This window comes from Scomber scombrus, chromosome 18 (assembly GCF_963691925.1).
Source record: "Scomber scombrus chromosome 18, fScoSco1.1, whole genome shotgun sequence".
Classification (NCBI taxonomy): Eukaryota; Metazoa; Chordata; class Actinopteri; order Scombriformes; family Scombridae; genus Scomber; species Scomber scombrus.
In genome coordinates, this window is record NC_084987.1 from 20,632,046 (window position 1) to 20,651,657 (window position 19,612).

General features: G+C 40.4%; 2 protein-coding genes across 2 annotated transcripts; one reads left to right on the plus strand and one right to left on the minus strand.

Annotated features, from left to right (window-relative positions):
• Positions 1–653: 653 nt before the first annotated feature.
• xpnpep3 (X-prolyl aminopeptidase 3, mitochondrial) lies at positions 654–10,890 on the minus strand. The gene is made up of 11 exons (XM_062438279.1): positions 10,641–10,890; positions 9,553–9,675; positions 9,065–9,252; positions 8,639–8,858; positions 6,919–7,103; positions 6,483–6,545; positions 5,662–5,775; positions 5,399–5,484; positions 3,163–3,346; positions 2,345–2,465; positions 654–2,089 (listed from the first exon to the last, which is right to left on the minus strand). The coding sequence occupies exons 1-11, from the start codon at positions 10,708–10,710 to the stop codon at positions 1,923–1,925; spliced, it is 1,521 nt and encodes a 506-aa protein (XP_062294263.1). The 5' UTR covers positions 10,711–10,890; the 3' UTR covers positions 654–1,922.
• Positions 10,891–12,200: 1,310 nt separating this feature from the next.
• Positions 12,201–18,866, plus strand: st13 (ST13 Hsp70 interacting protein). Its single transcript, XM_062438283.1, has 13 exons — positions 12,201–12,347; positions 12,728–12,867; positions 13,604–13,652; positions 13,838–13,928; positions 14,583–14,656; positions 14,768–14,834; positions 14,965–15,049; positions 15,165–15,275; positions 16,515–16,617; positions 16,859–16,975; positions 17,109–17,148; positions 17,320–17,408; positions 18,146–18,866. Exons 2-13 carry the CDS (start codon positions 12,758–12,760, stop codon positions 18,278–18,280), a joined length of 1,071 nt encoding a protein of 356 aa, XP_062294267.1. The 5' UTR covers positions 12,201–12,347; positions 12,728–12,757; the 3' UTR covers positions 18,281–18,866.
• The last annotated feature ends 746 nt before the right edge of the window (positions 18,867–19,612 follow it).

The window sequence follows — 19,612 nt, forward strand, 5'->3', positions numbered from 1 at the left end:
ATAATCATCACAGATTTATTTGTACCAGATTTTTCATTCAATAGTGAATCTTAAAGTTCAGCGGTATCAATAACAGAACACAAAACTTAAAGAAAATAATAATAATAATCATATTAAAAGTTGAGATGAAAAGGCCTTTCTGAATAGACAGGTTTTTAGAGTCTAATTCCATTACTGATGTTTCAGAAACTATAGTAGATGCAAATATTATGCATTTTATTCTACAAGGATACATTTATATTAAACTCTGAAGAAGACAACTCAACATGACTACTTTTACTTTTGATATTTTAACTACATTCTCCTGCACATTCACTTAAACTGAAGTTTAAATGCAGGACCTATATATATTTATATTGCAGTATTACTGGGCTACATTTACTCTGAAGTCTCCCTCCATTCAAAAATATGTTTTTCTTCTTGTTCCTGCAGTTGAATGTTTGAACATTTTGAGGGGTGAGCATACAATAATTGTTTGTGACATCACAACTAGTTTGGAGCCAATCCTGGTCCAACTTTGACTTCAGACGTTTACATACAGTTCACACAGACACATTCAGTGCTTACACGCTGTTTTCAGGCCCTTGAAGTTTTCGGCAACCAAGTACAGAATGACGCTGTTAATCGCATCATAAGTGAAGATAAGGGACAGGTTGTCTTGGTCCATCTTCATCTCCAAAAAACTGAGGGGAACTTTCCATCCTGTTCAAATCTAATTTCAATGCAGCCACTATTATTATCACCATCATCATTTTTCCCATCATGTCGTCATAAGTAAGTTGCATCAAACCAAAATAATTTATTAGTTATGAAAGAATAGAGATCTTTTTAATACATATACACAATTTTCTTTAAAGGAGAACACACACATACAATCTCTTATAAATGTATACTTCTGAAATGATTTCAGTGCATTTGTATAATCGTTATCATTCCAGATTTATCAGGAGCACCTCCTTGGGACAGAGTCCTCTTTATTCATTACTTGTGAGCATAAACATGTAATTTCTGAGCATTCAAACAACACAGTGAATGAATGTTCAACATGTTTAGATCCTGTGTATTGCGGCACGAGTTGAATGATAGCAACTGTGTATTTTTGTGTGTAAGAGAGAAATTAAGCGTGTGTATGTAGGGTTTACAAGTTATTTGAGTGAGACAATAAACATAGCACCATATCTTGGTGAGCCATGATGGTGGTCATACTGAACAACATGGTGTGGAGTAAATTGATTTAAAGAAGCTGACATTTTTTTGCGATTGGTTCATCAGTCTGTCACAAAAAAAATGCTGGCATGGTTAACACTGGGTTCAGTCTTGATGAGAAAGGTTAACAGATGTTTCTAGGTTTTAATTTAGAGTTCAGGCATCATATTTAACCTGCTGATAGCACCATTGCAATACTTGATGGATGTATTGGCATCGCTGTACCTGACATAACAATGTAGTACACGACCACTACGTAGACTATAACACTGTAACTAAATCCACGTTTACTGTAGATATATGGAAACAACATCATGTTTGGTTTTCTGCTTTGGAACTTACAGTCTTCTGCAGGATTGATAAGTGTAATGGGTGCAGCATCTTGTTCAGTAACATGTTGACAACAGCTAATTTTACTGAAGACAGTGGTGTGGGAGAACTTGCCAACAAAACATGAATCCCCTGTGTTGCTTTGAATACTTAGGCAGATCATCGTCCACAAAAATCAATGATCCTCCACACCACGTTTCTACATTTTTCGCGGCTTTGCTGAGACTAAAACCACAGTCTTGCAAACCACAGTGTGCTCCCACCTTTCATGTACCTGGGCCCTGAGCCTGATGACGTGATCACCGTGGAGACAGTTGAAAATCACAGCACACTGCCTGCCATCGACTGCTGTGGCTCACTTGGTCACTTGTCTGTCTCTCCCTGCCCTATCTCTGGGCGCAGGCCTGCTCTACGTCAGCGATGGTCTTCGGTGCATCAGACGACAGAATCAGAGGGCCTCCCTTGTCTTGGATCACCACGTCATCCTCAATCCTGATACCCAGGCCGCGGAAACGTTCTGGGGCCTGATCGTTGTCCTCGCTGATGTACAACCCTGAGACAAAAGGAGAAGAGTAGCAAATTCAGAAAGGCAAACAAGAATAACATGAGCCACAAAAAAGTTTATTAACTGATTTTTAAAAAGAGCTCTAAGGAGGTGGACGTTATGGATCCAACCATCTAATACAAGTCTACACAAATTGAAAGAAAAAAGAAAGAGAAAAGGATCTTTCATGTTCTAGCACAGCTACACATCTTTAAGAAAAAGCAATAAATCAAGGGAGTAAGATGAAGTTGAATTTTTCTGTACCTGGTTCTATGGTGATGGCCATTCCCGGCTGTAGAGGCTGTGAGCGGGACAGCTCAGGAGTGTCATGGACATCCATGCCCAGGTAATGACCAACGTGATGTGGGCAGTACCGCCGCGCAGCCTGGGATGAGCATAAACAAAATTAAGGCCTGAAGCAGCTTTTATACATACCTGCCTTAAAAACAGCACTGAATGTAAGCCTTCTAGCAGCTGGATGCATAAAACACATTCACTCTCCATTAAGACAAGGTGTCATTGCTCACTTTAAACACTAAGAAAGACCTGCAAACTCTGAAATGTGGGTAATTATGCTTCTCTAGAGTCTATTGACCCTACATACAGGTAATTGTCTATGTAATTGGAGCCAGCAAATGGCTTCACAGGGATTAAAAGTTGTCAGGAAACCAGTGGACACTCCAAGAAACAGTTGGGCAAATAACAACAAATTGTAATTGTTTCACTTTAGTTTTGTACAGCTTAAACAAACAGGATATAACACAGGAAGTGTTAACTAATAAGCTTTAGATGTATTTGGATAGAGCCAGGCTAACAATTTCCCCTTGTTTCCTTGTTTTTATGCTAAGCTAAGCTAACTAGCTGCTGGCTCTAACTATATATTGAGTGTACATATCGGAGTGGTATCAGTATCTCAACTCTCACCAACAAAAGCAAATAATCATAATTGTGAAACTACTCCTTTAGCTTTGAACGCCTCCAGCAACAACTTTGTTTTCCAAAAGCCAAGAACTGCTCATTTGTTTTCACATTTTTAAAACACTAGCCAGTTTGAAATGTGCAATTTCTCTGACTATAATTACCTTCAGAACATCAGCATCACTGGTACTGGCCTTGATGATACCTAGCTGCCTGAGCTGTCGTCCCAGCAGAGCCAGCATTGTGCTGTAGATGTGATCTAGACTGACGCCTGGGGAACACAGAGACAAACAGGAGCGCTGGACCTCCAGGACAGCCTCGTACAGCTCGGCCTGGGCAGGGCTGAACCTGGCAGGAAGGAGGTGGGAGCAGCAGACAGTTAAGATATGTTTGCATCAAGGGGTCTGGGGGTGGGTGGGATGGGGTAAGTAAATTCTGGTGTTCATGACATTTATTGTATTCTTGCCTTTGTCATGGAAAAATCAATAAAGGATATTTATCAAAAAAAGAGATGTCTTTGCATTAATTGTTGGTATGCTAAGTGCTAAAACACAAAGAGTGATGTGATGTTTTCATTCAATTTAAAAGGCCCTAAAATCTGGAGACCCAGAAGCTTTCAAAACAAATCATGTATAAAGTCTATAAAAGGACTAATGTAAAACATTGATTTCTGTTTATTCAATGCAAAAAATAAAGATAAAAATGAACTTTATGTAGTGTAGTGTTGTAGTATAATGTAGCTCTACAGTAACAGTAACAGTAACATTTTGACTTTAGCTTACTGTGACTTTAGATGCCAAAAGATTCTGTGTTGTATGAAGGGTGGGTGTAAAAAGCTTCAGCCACAACTCAACACGCTCAATTCATAAGTGACTAGACACTGCTTTGAGCCTCTGCTGATTCTCACCATAGCCCGGAAAGTCATGTATACATATTCAACATATGGGTTAAGGTTACATATTCTGTAGCGACGCACCAAACACGCAAAGTGACCTTTTGTTAAACATCTACTCTGTTAACATAAAGTTATTTACAGCAGAAGCAGAGTAACAATAACATCTATTTGGAATCATGTTTCTGGTCAAATGGTGAATGTTGGACAATATTCACTCTCCTTTTAGCTTTCAGTTGGTTTTTGGTCTTTGGTCTCCTGAAGAAAGTATCTGTCTCTTTCACTGCTAAATGCTCCACCCTACAAAATCAAGATTACACAAGATGTACCCTGACATATTTCCTACCTGTAATAAATGTAACAGATTTGAGGGCACTTTGTTCCACTCTCTGTGGTCATGCCCCCAAAATTCAGCCATTTGAATTCTTGTCAAATGCTTGAGCTGCCATAATTTTAAAAAATCCACTCATAGGCATTTTGGTTGCCACATTGAATAAGGCCAATAAATGCCAATGACAGGAAGTTTCATTATGTGAAGTATTAGCATAAAAGGCTATACTTCAGAATTGGAGCAGCCTGTGCGCATCTTTGAAATGTGGATTTAGGGAACGGAGCAATGTATTACACTTGGAAGAGTTTAAATAAAAAGCCAGTGCCACTTGTAAAAGTTTGGCATCCAATTAAAATCCTCATGGTCAATACTGACCAGTGATCTTAATATTTACCAAGTATCCTTATTATGTGTAGATGTTTTATTTATTTTTACCTATTTTTTATTATCTTTTTGTGTGACTGTGTGTGGCTTTACTGTCCTGAGATGAAACTTTATCTGACATCTGAAGTCCGATTTATAAGGTATAATTATCTGGGCATGTTCATGGAAGCAAACTGAGTCACATGGGTTTACCTGAACAACAAACCGTAAAGACTACTGAATATCTGACTCTGTTATGGATATTAAAATAAATACTTATTTTATTATGTTGCTTTAAGATAAGTATGTGTCTAGGGTGCTGTTTGATGCTTCAAAGTTATTTAATGTCATGCTGCATCTCATACATTTTCAGCACTTGATACATAGAAAACTGACATGACTCACACTGGACTTAAACCCACAGTGACATGATAACAAGCTGAGTAACAAATGGTGATGTGTTCATTTTTTCCCCATTGTCAAAGCCTGATCACACCGCTGCCCTACAAACATGATGCCAAAAGCTCTCTTTTTACTTTGATTGCTGTTGTGCTTATTGTTGAAAAGCAGTTCTTACACAAGGCATGATTTAGTCTGATCACAGTAGTTTTGAGTTGGCCTTATGAAACAGCTAGTTCCTGTTTCAGTGTGTCAGGCTCATTCAAGAGAGGCCCCTTCACAATCAGCCATGCTTTTCCCATCCAACTTCAAGAAACCTACCTCTGGTGACTCTGCACAGTTACCCTGATCAGATATACTTATCAACTGCTGCTTTTGTTTGAGTACAATTTCTGATTACTTTGTCAAAACTTACTTTCCATTCACTGGCCATGTTCGTGTGACATCACTGACATAACCGAAGTATTCACAACCGCCATCGAGCAGCACCATTTCTCCATCCTGGCAGAGAGGAGAAAGAGGGAAAATAGTGTGAGAGCCATTTGTGCTACTGAATCATTACTTTATATACGTATTAACCACTTCTCATTATCAGGATGGTTAATGTGTGTGTTCATTACACCTTATATGAGAGGTCAAATCCTTCAGCACATTCAACACCTTTGTTATATGGTTTACCTTGATAATCTGGTTGTTGTTTATGTAGTGCAGAGTATTGGCTCGATTTCCTCCAGCAACCACAGGCGGATAAGCCAGGAAGTTGGCGCCATGGATCCGATTCTCAAAATCAAACTGGAAGAAGATGTGATGTTAATTATATTATATCCAGTAGCAGACAGAGACAGAGAGAGAGAGAGAATAGTGAAGGTAAATACAGCATTAACTGTACTTTTACTCTTGTTTTCGATTACTGGTGAACAGATGGAGACACTAAATCCAGCAGAGTTCAGACAGCCAGAAACCAAACTGTGTTTATCCAAAGTTGATCAAAAACATCAGACTGGAAAAGTATTTCTGATGGATGAAAGAAAATATTGTTATACAAGTAACGATCTATCCTCGTATTAAAATTCTAAATTCAACTGAAGTCCAAACTGACAAAGTAAATAAATAAACTGGTTTTCACAGCTGAATATTTGACTAGTTGGGGGCGGCGGAGAAATCTGACTCATTTCCTTGGTAACCCCGTTTTCTCTGAGTAACTTGGTTTTTTTGTGTGAGGAAAGGATTTCCTGTGTTTTTGTCAATGATTACATCTTAATCAGCCGTTGTCAGTACAGTGTGGGATGTTTCAATGTTGAAAATATCAAATAAATTCAATCAATCTGACAGTCAAGTCCAGGTCGCTCTAATGAGGAATAATAATAGTTTCTTCTGAATTGCCTGAACTATCAATGGAAAACACTTTTTTGAAGATCATTAGAAGACACCAACATCACAGCAGGGCACACATGATAAATAAAGAGGTAATGAAGAGCCATGTAGAGATTATCGGTAACCTTAGCAAAGAGCACAGCTTCATCCACGTCTCCACAAGACAGAGCCATCGTCCTCCTGAAAGCCTGAAAGACAAGGAGTTGAGTTGGAATACGTACTTCTACATGAATCTCTGTGACAGTGTTAAATTAAAACATCCATGTATAGATGATCAACATTTCCCACTTTGGTACCTCACAGTGGCAGCATGGGAAAAAAAAAACATAGGCTAAAAACAACATAAACTATAGCTATTAGATATATTTTCTTATTATATGAATGTTGTAGTAGAGATTGATAGATTTTTTATATATAACATTGTAAACCAATCAGTAACTGAGAGAAATAAAGAGTCACTGTTAAATTACAATACCAAACAATGAAAATTCTTACATTTCTTGCTTTCATTTCTTAGTAATTATCTACTATTATGACTCTATAAGTTAATTAAATACCAACCTGTGCAGTGATGCGACCTGCTTCCTGCATGAGTGCCACCTCTGCTGAGCTCTTGATGGCCCTGAGAGAGTGTAAGAGGGGTCTGAGAGAATGCGCAATTGGCCCTGCCTCTAGCACGGGAGCCACATGCGCCTGGTGAAGCCGAGGGTGGGCTGGTTGAGAAGTGTCGTACCACAACAGAGTGCCTAGAAGAGGGCGTAGAACAGTAAAGTTAAGCTACTTCTAACTAGTTTGTGCTACTGTCTGTTTTTTTTAGAGAATAGTCTGTCCATCACCCCTCATCTCAATATCAGTTCAAACCACTAACCATTCACTGATGTTTTCCATTAAACACACAATGCATTAGCCGGTTGAATTTCATCAAACCTTCTTCTGAAAGACTGATAATGGTCTAACAATGAAGTATGGACTGAGTCAGGGTGAGCAGAAAGTGAATGCTGTGTCCATCAAGTCCCACTGCTTTGTTAACTAGTGTTTAATAATTATGGTCAGTGCTCTTGTGCAACTAATAAAACCTACTGAGCACTAAAACATGCTCATAAACTGTGGCTGTTCAAATGAAGCATTAAAACATCTTATTGAATGACAAAAACTAGACGCAGACACATCTGGACACTGCAGTGTTTCTCCATTCTTCTCAACTGGATTCGGGCTCTGACTTGGCCACTGCAGGACATTTATGTTGTTCCTCTAAAGCTTTTAGTTTTATGCTTGGGCACATTTTCTTGATTTTCAACAAATCTTCTGTGGCAGGTTTCTAGCAGACTGCATCAGGTTTTTCTCCAGCATTTCTCTGTATTTTGTTGCATTAATTTGATCCCCAATCCTCCCTAGCTTACCGGGGCCTACTGCAGAGAAGCGTCCCCACAGCATGATGCTGCCACCACCAAGCTTCCCAGTGGGCGTGTTATATTTATGATGATGTACCTGTGTTTGACTTATATCTAACTGAAAGCTGAAAAAATCAGTTTTGGTATCATCAGACCAGTAAGTCTTCCAGCTGTACTTGAGAGTCTCTCATGTGTCTTCTGGCAAACTGTAGCTGATTTTTTCTAAGAGTAACTTCCTCTTTGTCACTCTTCCATAAAGCTGCAACTGGTAAAACAACCTAGCCAACAGTTGTTGTCTCCAGTCTCTTCCAATCTGAGCCTCTAGGAGCTTCAGTCTTGTCATTGGCCTCTTGGCGGCCTCCCTCACTCATCTCCTTCTGGCACACACACTCAGTTATTGAGGACAGCTTGCTCTAGGCAGATCTACAGCTGGGCGACACTCTTGCCATGTCTTAATGCTTGAATTAACTGTTCTCCAAGTATTGTTCAGTGACTTGGAAATGTTCTTGTGTCCATCCCCTAACTTGCGCTTTTCGATCACCTTTTTTTCCAGAGTTTCTTAGAGTGTTCCTTTGTCTTCATGATGAGGTTTTTACACATCTGTTCTGATCTAGGTGTGTCTGCTTAAAGGGGTTAAATACTTATCCAAACTATATTATAGTTCATTAAAATCACTTTGTAGGGATTTCACTGTGTCACTTAAACATTAAAGGGTCTTTTGCTGTTAATCAGTGTCAAAAAAAGCTATATTTAATCTACTTTGACTCAGATTTGTTAAATAATGAAACATGAAAACTTTCATGAGAGGTAAAAACAACAAGGACAGCAAGGTCAGTCATATGAAGAGATGTTCCTGCTGGACCTGCGTCCTCACACTCCCATCAACCTACCTTTAAGGCTCTTGAGCACAACACCCAGTTCTTCTGTGCTATGAACTCTCTCAATGCCGGTCAAAGCGGCCGCCCCATCCTTCCCTGAGCGGGGCCCGTCCCACAGCTCTCTCCCTGGGTCTCTGCGGGGGACGAACAAGATGGACTGGTCTGGTCGCCCTTTCCCATAAAGAACCAAGGCACTGTCGGGCTCTAACATGCCACTGAGGTAGAGGAAATCCTGGGGAAAATGTGGCTCCTGGTTAATTGCTCAAATTAAAAATAATCTGTATCCCAATTGACAATGACTTACAAACATAACAGCAAAGTGTAGCTGAAGCTTCCTGCTTCAAAATAATGTGTTTAAAACTGTTACTATTTAGTATATGTTGTTTCCTGTTACGTTTAACAACCAAGAAGCACAAAGAGATTAAACTGAACCCACACCTGGTTCTGGTGGAAGGGATAAGGGATGTCATTGGTCATGTAGCGGGTCGGATGGGACAAAACAATGACCACGTGGTTGCCAGAGGAGGCAGAGGGTCCCAGTCTGTCTTGCTGGGCCTCGATAAGTGATGCCAGTCTGTGTCTGCGGAACTCATATTCTGTCTGGCTCAAGCCTGGGGTCACCTCACCTGTGGAGCAGAGATCAGACAACAACAGCTCATCGTTGACACTTAGACTCTGCGCTACTATTTTGTATGTAACATTAAGTGTAGACTGTAGAGCGCTGAAATGTGTATGTCAAGTTGTGGTTTTCTCCTGATCCTCATACTGTACTATGTGTGCTTGAATCCTATCTAAAGAAATAACTATCTAAACCTATATAAAGATCAGCCTGTTGCTGATCTGACTAAAGACCATGCAACATATACAGCTTTTCCCTAAAAAGTGTTACTGTACTAGGACTAAACTTCACTGTAAACAATACTCACCATATTTGATGATGTGTGGGTGAGAGAAAGGGCTGGGCTGGCCCAGGTACCGAGGAGGAAGGGCCTTTGGTTTCAAACCTCCTGGTTTCACAGAAATGTTTCTGCAAGGGCATGACACACATCCTACAGACAGCAACACAACACAGACGTTAAAGAGTCTCGCACATAGCAGCTTTAACTAGGGCTGGGCGAAATCCAATACCACAATATTTTTTTACAAAATACCTATGTACATGTGTAATATACACCTATGTACAGACTGGTGAGAAATTCAAGGTAAAACCAACATAAAGTGTCTTAGTAAGGTGTTGGGCCACCACGTGCCTCCAGGACAGCTTCAGTGCTCCTTGGCATTGATCTACAGCCTCTGAACTCTACTGGAGGGAGGAACACCTTTCTTCCAAAAGATATTCCCTTCATTTGATGTTTAAATGATGGTGGCGGAGAGCCCTGTCTAACATGATGGCCCTATACATATGGCCCATTTAACTGGGTTGACAGTTAAAGCCACAGCATATGATTTACATAATTTTCATACTTATCAAACCATTCAGTGAGCCCTTGTGCCCTATGGATGGGGGCATTGTCATCCTGGAAGAGACCACTCCCATCAGGTAGGATAAAGGTGATCTCTTAAAATAGCTTTGTATTGATTTGCAAGACAGGTGGACCCAAACCATGTCAGCAAAATGCCCCCCACAACAGAGCCACCAGATCCCCTCACTGTAGGGGTCAAGCATGCAGACCTTACCGGTTTTTCCTTGAATTTGTCCCCCGTCTGTATGTTTGCAATATGATGAATTAGTTTTATCATTGAAATGCACACACATTAAAATAGGTTTTAAATGTGTAAACATTGTTTTTTCTTATCCTCTGTCGTTACAGTTGTCTATACTTTTTATGCTGTTTTGTTGTAATGCAATAAATGAGTTAAAAATAACTTTTTGAGAGAAAGCTGAGTAGGAGCCCCAGGTAAAAGACAGCTGGGTGTTGTAATGAGGAATTGGGTGACTCGCTTTTCGACTGAATAATGAATGAATAAACGTTTAGATAAGACAGAAAACATAACAACACCAGACTGAGCTCACCTTGACTCCAGCTTGTCCGTGGCAGCAGCCTGACAGCAGACCGGACCGCGGTACAGGCGGAGGGCAACATTGTAGCTGCGGCTCGACGACAGGACCAGTCACAGCATGCGGCTAACCCTAAACTACAGTACACAGAGCTCAACTAACACAGGATATGGACGGACACACATAGAGATATGTTGTGGCGACGCACTAACGTTAAAATCTTCTCATATAGCACCACACAAATGCCTCTTTACCTTTGGTTGACATTTAACCTCGGACGTTTACTCAACGCTTGCTAGCTGCATTCATTCCTGTTGGGTTTGAGGGAAATTGCTGCCCTGAGTTTTGTTTGCCAGGTCCTCAATCCCTGCTCCTGTGCTGTGATTGGCTAATCCAAATCCTGAGGATAACTTTAAAGGACCACATCAATGTTTTTATTCTCTTTAACTCATTTATGTTCACTTTCTTACCACCCTCCTTTTTTAGGGATTCCATTGTTTTTGTTCTCCTTCTCCTTCCTCCTCTCCTTTATTTTCTTCGTTAAAAGTGTTTGTGCAGATACTGAACACAAACTCACACACTGATGGTTGTGCCAGTGTGTGTGTGAATGATTAGACTCCTGATGAACAGGTTGGTACCTTATGTGTGTGAATAGGTGAATGTGACATGTAGTGTAAAGCGCTTTGAGTGGTCAGAAGACTAGAAAGATGCTATATAAGTGCAGTCCATTTACTATTAACACTCCCTCAGCCTTTTTTCACATTTCATTGAGATGATAGCTGCCTGGAATTCAAATTTGAAAAACATAAATGATCATAGATTTGAATGATTGTCATCACTATCCAGTATATTTGGTTTGGAAACCAAATATCTGAGACAGCAACACGACAGCCTTCCATGTACTGAAGTAGTCTACAGTTCACAACCAGATCCACCGATGAAATTAAGTAAGGCTACAAGTTATGATTTTTTAAGTGATGGTATAATTATAGGCCTTTGACAGGTTAATTAGATTTTTTTTTATGTGATAGACGATTGCAAGGCAACAAATCACAATGTACTTAACTTAAAGTCGCCCGATACACTCAAAAATATGTTTTTCTTCTTGTTCCATCAGTTGGATGTTCGAGCTTCACAGTGCAGAATGATATATGTGCAGAGTTTGTTTTCACATTCATCTGTTGGAAATGGAAAGTTTCTCTGAGCTCACTGAAAATCAGATCTGAAGTGGTGGGCCTATGAGCATTATTTGTGACATCCCAAATAGTTCAGAAGCCAACTCTAGTTCAATATACAACTTACACAAGTGTGATGTGGAAACCTGAAGCCTGAGAATGGACTTTACATTGAAGTGAGACACATCTTGATTCCAGCTGTTAAACTTCTGAAATTACCCAAATGTACATATTAATAATTTTTGAGTTCTTTACATATAATGAAACTGTCTGACAGTGTGCCTGAGAGACCTGATTCAGGGCACGCATACTGCTATCATGTTCCTGTTAGGCGTGATTCAGGGCGTCTGTGTCACGATTATGCCTGACAGGCGGCACTCAGGGCAACATATAAAATCTATCAGTGTAGGTCTGTCCGACAAGTTGCCTGAATGAAAACACAAGAGCGACGCCACTACCAGTGAAGCAGTGTTGTGGCGCTAATATCGACTGCAGCCTTCCTGTGCAGATTCTCTTTACGGGTGTCAGTGTTGTTATCTTCGATCAGGTGCGTTTCCCTTCGATTACTGAGCTTTATCGCTGCAGCTACGACGTATTTGTCAGTCATTTGCGGCCTGTGTTGCAGCTAACCGCTTAGCTACACGATGTTATCATCATGCGTCAAACAGTCATCGCGTCACGGACGGATTCACATTTCTAGAAACTTCTGTCCTTGCAGCCTGTGTTAAAGCTTGTCGTGCACGGTTGCTTCATTGCATCCTGAACTGCATTTGTTGTTATGTGAGGCAATGAGATTGTAGCACACGCTCATTCAATCCCTGCGCGTTAGCATGCTGTGCTAAAGCTGGTATTATCCTCAGCAGCTACGCCCGTAAACAAAGCCAGACTTGATTTAAGGTTTTCCTTTCTGTTTCATCCCACACGCAGCGCTGTGTGTGCTGGACGTGACAGAGCAGCATGGACGCACGGAAAGTGTCAGAGTTGAAGGGCTTCGTGCAGATGTGCGGGACCAATCCTGAGGTCCTGCACCTGCCTGAAATGGGCTTCCTCCGGACCTGGATGGAGAGGTCGGTACACCTCAGAGCAATACATCCCCCCCGTGTGTGTGTGTGTGTGTGTGTGTGTGTGTGTGTGTGTGTGTGTGTGTGTGTGTGTGTGTGTGTGTGTGTGTGTGTGTGTGTGTGTGTGTGTGTGTGTGTGACTTATTATTTCATTGTGTCACTGGAGTATTTGAATGAAGTCTCAAACTGCAGGCTAAACACATGCCCTGTCCCGCCCACCCCTCCAGTACAAACTGTACCCCTGTGTGTGTGTAGAAGCCAATCACATGTTTTATATATAGAAAGTGAATGGAGTTGGAGCTGCAACAGTCAGTCGACCAACAGAAAATGAATGGCCAGCTCCTTTTAATCATCACATTGAGTCCTAATCTAAGGAAGAAATGTTTCCTGCTTCTTAAATGTGAATATTTTCTGGTTTCTTTGGTTACTTCGATAGTACACTGAATATCTTTGGGTTGTGGATTGTCGGCCTGGACAAAAATAAGACAAGACTTCAGGCTTTGGGAAACCATGATTGGCATCTTTCACCATTTATAGACCATGTGACTAATCAGTGAATTGAGAAAATAATCAGCATATTAATTGATAATTGAAAATAATCTTTGGTTGCAGCTATAGCAGTTATGCCTTTGTGCCTCCAAGCTGATATGCAGACTTAAATAGACTAGAGCTGAAATGATACGTCGATTTACATGAAATGGAAATGTATGTTGCTCACTAAATCCTTCATTATATATTGCAGCATGGGTGCAACCATCCCTCCCCCACCTAAGACCAGGGATAGATGCCAGGTACTACTGAAATATTTTTCTTGTTCTTTTTGACATTTTTTTTATCATTTGCTTTTTTCTGTTTTTTTTGTTATATATTTTCAGTTCAGAACAAACAAAAACACACATAAAATCAAGAAATTGTGCAGAGTTCTGGCAGTTAATGAGTCGCCAGTAAGTCTTCACACTTGCTCTCTAACTTGCAGGGGGGCTGTCCCTGTGGTCCTCCCCCGACATCGGCTGCAGAACCTGAGCCCGAGCCTCCCTTACGGTCCGAGAGCGAGGAGAGTGATCTAGGTACTGTATGTCCATCTCATCCATGAGCATGTGTCCTCAGTCACATCTCTGCACTCAGGAATCAAAGCCTGGTTCCTGTGGAGAGACTAGTTGTACCATTATCTATTTATTCATGTTTTTCTACAGTCTGTCGTTCAGATGAGCACATGTGGCAAACTTAATAGATTATTTAACATAAAATATGTTAGCTATCTCTGTCTAATAGTAAGGAAAACATTCACTTTAACGTGTTGGCCAACAATTGCCTGTTTACACTTCCAACAGTGACGGAGCAACATCAGAATGCATTTGTAGTTGTGTTTTTAGCCATCGGACAAATATCGCCCCCCTTTTTTTTTAGCTCTGCGTTTGGTCTCCACTGGCTCCTAAAGCCGAACAATGCTCCACTCTGTTCACCAACTAGTCACTAACGGTTTGATGCTGAGCAGGCGTCGTACAGTGAGTGTTTTTATAGATTTCACTGTGAAAACAGCTGCTTTTGCAGTCTAAAATGACTGTCTGTGTGGGCTTAGAACATGTAACAGTAAGCTGAGGGGGGCTTATCAGGTCATAGTGTTGAATGATTTGATTAATTGTAAATAGAGAATTTGATTAAAACATCTGTAAAAAGGTCAAATATAATAGAATGGTGTTGGATATTGTTTGCTTTTTCAGAAATCGACCAAGAGGGAGTGATCGAACCAGACACAGATGAACCACAGGAGATGGGAGAGTTTGACAATATTGAGGTAAAATATTCTTCTTTTCCATATTTTCTTGTATCAAAACAGTTTAAGGAGATTCCCATCTTGTAAAATAAGTAAACCTTTAACACAGATTATGTCTGTTTGTTCCTTCAGGTCACAGAGGAGATGATGGATCAGGCCAATGAGAAGAAGATAGCGGCCATTGATGCTCTGGGTGAAGGTAGGTTGATCATGGGCTCAGAAAGTGGAAAGTGCTTGTAGACACAGTTTCTGTACTAATTAGTTAAATAGAGCTGAAGCTTGGGTTTAAATTATTATCTCAAATGCTTGTTTCCTTCTTTTTCTTGCAGGGGATCTGCAGAAAGCTCTGGATCTTTTTACAGAAGCCATCAAGCTGAACCCCTGTGTAGCCATCATGTACGCCAAGAGGGCGAGGTGAGAGTCCTCCGGTTGTTTGTGGCAGATCATCAAAGTGTCAGCCATGCCTCTGTTACATTCCTCAAAATAATAAATGACATTTAAATGCGTACTCTTCCCCTCTTTGCGTTAGTGTCTTCATCCAGATGAAGAAACCCAACGCCGCCATAAGAGACTGTGACAGAGCCATCAGCATCAACCCAGACTCTGCTCAGCCTTACAAATGGAGGGGAAAAGCTCACAGGTACACTTTTATTGATATATAGTGGTCAACAGTCAATCATGTAGTGTACTATCAGTTTTAACTTGTTTTACTACTTAATATTTAGATTTATGCTATATTAAACAGAACATTTTATATTTATCTAAACAAACTCCCTACACTATATCTTTACATGAATACAAAGATACTGATACTCTCCATATTTTAAGACAAATTGGCGTTGGCTATAGCAGCTGCTTTTAGAAACTAACACAACAAAAACTACAGTTACCATGGAAACTTATCAGCGCAGGTACTTGAATCATTGTAACTTTGGTTTATGTTTATAATATTCACTCATAGCTCATTGGCAGATGTATCGGTTTATATGGCAAATTCTGTCACCATGCTATAATTTGTTCATGAGGAAGTAACGACACGGTTATTTTTTTGCTGTAAAATGTCCTGCTCAGCACTTCTCCCTGTCACAATTGTTAAACAAATTTCAGAGAATTTTAAAAAGGATATTGGCCGATATATCGTTCTGTTTTTTAAAAATCAGTAGCAGAATTGTCCTAAGAAATCTTGTCTGACTACAAACTTTTCAGCTGTTTTCTCTGCTGTCCTTCTCTGGATATGTAGAGTAAACAAGACAGACTATTGAGTACAGTGATGTTTCAAAGCTGGATTTTTAGTTATTTATGTTAGTACAAATTTAAAATGAGGGTTTCTTACTGTATTAACAAAACCCGGAAGTTCTAGTTTCAGTTTCACTTGAACGCATCAAATTGCCAGGAACGTTTGACTAACTAGATTCTCATAATGAAACTGCTGCGATCACCCACATCTCCAAACCCACCAACTGAACTATGGCGTGTATATAAAACAATTACAGTGAGTAAACTTGTCACAATTTGTGAATAAAGTCATAGCCAAAGCTGGGTTTTTTTTTAAACACGAGGAGTGTAGCCAGATGATGTCTCTCTGCATCTTCTGTTTACATTTTTTCACTTCGTCTTACTTAGACAGCAGTCTGTTATCACACCATGCCTCAAAATGGATATCAGCCTGACACAGATTGTAACATAGATTTCATGTGACTGATCTCGCAGTGTGAGAAGATTGTCATCATGAAAAGGGGATAAGAGCCTTTTGTCAGTGATTTTTTTTTTCTTCCCTTTTTTCAATGCCATACAGTTTTTCTCTGTGCCTTCAATGCTGCTTTTATCATTTTGTTGAACTTGGTGTCATATTGAGCTTGTTACCGTGTGTGTGCTGCAGGCTGCTGGGCCACTGGGAGGACGCAGCCAAGGATCTGGCCACAGCCTGTAAACTGGATTACGATGAAGACGCCAGTGCGATGCTGAAGGAGGTCCAGCCTAAGGTACAGTACACTTTAATGTTGTATGCAAAAACTTTTTTTTTTTTTTACCTGTTTGAAGTAACTGATGCAGATGTGTCACGTCCACATGTGCAAGCTGAGAGGAAGAGTTGCGTTCACATGATACTGATGCACATACGCAGTTTGATCGCTCCAGAAACTCATTACTGGCAGGAAAAGAAAGATTGTCCCCGATGTGAGTTTGTGATGCATTATTTTCGTCACGCCTTTTCTTCGTTTTCAGGCTAACAAAATCATGGAGCACAGACGCAAGTACGAGCGCAAGAAGGAAGAGAAGGATATCCAGGAGAGGCAAGAGCGGGTAAAGAAAGCAAGGGAGGAGCACGCGCGTGTTCAGAGGGTGAGAGAAGAGTTTCCCTGCATATAATTATTTAACTATTATAGACTCTAAAAAATAGAGGTAATGGCCCTTTAAGTCAGAGTTCCTGCTCACATGAACTTTATCCTGAATTGTTTGTTATGTGTCTCAATAGGAGGAGGAAGCCAGGCAATCCGGTGGAGGATTTTTCCCAGGTAGGAGAATGAAAACGCTGGTTCATTGCATGATGGGAGCAGACACTCTGAAAGTCTTAATAGGAGAGGGAAAAGAATAAAATATTTGATCATCAGACAGATTTGATAGAACACCTGTAAGCATAATAATTAGCGCTGCTACAGAGACTCGATCTCATTGTCACCCTGCAGGTCCTGCTGGATTCCCAGGTGGAGCCCCTCCTGGCATGCCTGGTCTGGGTGATCTCCTGAAGGATCCTGAGCTGCTCAACGCCATGAAGGTGACTTATACTGCTCAACTTCAACCATTTTCATCCCTCCACTGCCATGTCCCATGTATATATTGTACAGATTTTAAAGGAGTAGTTCAGCATTTTGGGAAATATGGTTATTCTCTTTCTAGCTGAGTGTTGGATGAGAACTCTTATATAAAAATATGGAGTTCAGATAAGAGGTTAAGGTCTGAAGTTAACAAAAAAAAATTACCAGTGTATCTAAAGCTCATTCATTAACACATGATATATTGTTTAATCTACACAAATATCAATGTTTAAAAAGCAGCCAGCATTCATCGTTCACACTGCGATGGGACTTTGTGAGTTCAGAAATCTCCTCATCTCAGTTTACACAGAGAGAGGAGGAACGTGTTTTAATCCCACACAGCACAACATGTGGATTTAAGCCTTTGCTACTGCTGCATGGCGATGGACTCTGAGTTATCCTGTATTTCAACCCAAAGAGATTAAAAAGGTAGAGAGTGAAATCCTGTTTACACAGAACAGATCTAATGCACTGGCTCGGCCGCTGCACTGTCAGAGGCAGACGAGGTAATGCATTATTACCATCACTCATTCTGACTAACTGGGACATTTTTCTTGTTGGTGCCCAACAATTTGGAAAATACCTGTGTGGACTCATGGAGTGTTTTTTTGTGTATTCCATTTAATTATTTGTATTTTGGTCATTTACGTTAATGTGAATAAATACGACCCTGTCCCACTTCTACATTCAACTCCAGGACCCTGAGGTGATGACCGCCTTCCAGGATGTGGCACAGAACCCGGCCAACATCTCCAAATACCAGAACAACCCCAAAATCATGGCCCTCGTCACCAAGCTGAGTTCCAAATTTGGAGCCCCTCCGCAGCCGTAGACGAGACAGGGAAACCAAATTGGATAGGAGGAAGGGGGGGAAAGGACTTGTGGTGAAACAATCTGGAGAAGCCACAACACTTGTCAACAATTATTCCACTGTGTGCAGATCAGACAGGGCAGCTGGGTGACAGGTTAGTTGATGTGATGTAGAGAAACTGGGGCAACTTTTAAAATGTTCTTAATCAGCCTGTCGGCACTTAATAATGTCTCAACAAAGCAACCAGGTGGTTAGGAGTCAGGTCTGATATTTAGACGACCCCCGTCTGACTCGTCTCAAATGGGACTTTACTTAACCACAGGTTGACATTTCTTAACCTGTATCTGGAAACGCTAAACTGGGAACTCCCGCATTAAGACGCTAGCTAGCAAACATTTTTACAGCCATTTGATAAGTGGGAACGGTTTAGCGACCTGTCTTTTCTTTCTCCGAACAGAGCCAAACTCACAAAAAAACCCACCAACGTCTGCACTTTTTGTTTTCAGATGTTATTATAAATGCAAAAAAAAAAAGTGTTACTCATTGTGATGTCTGACCCTGTTGGAAATATGATTCACAATAATAAAACCTCTGTTGCTGTAAAGCAGGTTTGACTTTTATTTGTAGCTCAGCTGGTTTTCGATTCCTTTACATTAAAAACATGGATCAATTATGTCTGAATATTTCATTTGGAGGCCATTAACTAGCACGGTGAAACAGGCCTGAAAATTATTTCTTTTGATTTATTTTAACAATTTAATTGTTTATATAGTTCATTTATTACACTGTTTAGGATTATCTCTGGGTGCATGTCAGGTTTCCCATTAGTGAGAACAGTTACAGATTATTTTAATACTCAGTTGGCTGAAATGACTCGTGCATGAATATTATGTTCTGTGATGCACAGAAGGAGACTGGAGAAGTACTTCGTTTATCCACAGTACACATGATAAACAGTTGCCTCCTTCATTTATGGCTGATTGAAAGTTCTGTTGCATTAAAAAAAATGGCACCAACACACAGTTTCTGTTAGATTGCCACCTGTGTGTAACTCTGGAGAACAGATCTGTTCTGGTCCGATCATTGTACAGTACAATGAACCAAGGTTTTAATGGCTCTGCTGGTGTGGGAGCAGTATAAGATGGAACAAGGCTGGATTCATTGGGATTTACAAGAGCCTCATATGCAGTTTTGTGGGGAAAAATGTTTTGATGTAAATTACATGGGTAAAAGAATGCCAAATATTTTTGATCTAAGACCAAATTCAGAAGTTTCTTTCACTTAACTTTTTTGCCAGATCTCACGAGTTTTGACATCAGCTTGAATCCAGACTTGATAATGGAGCTACAGGTT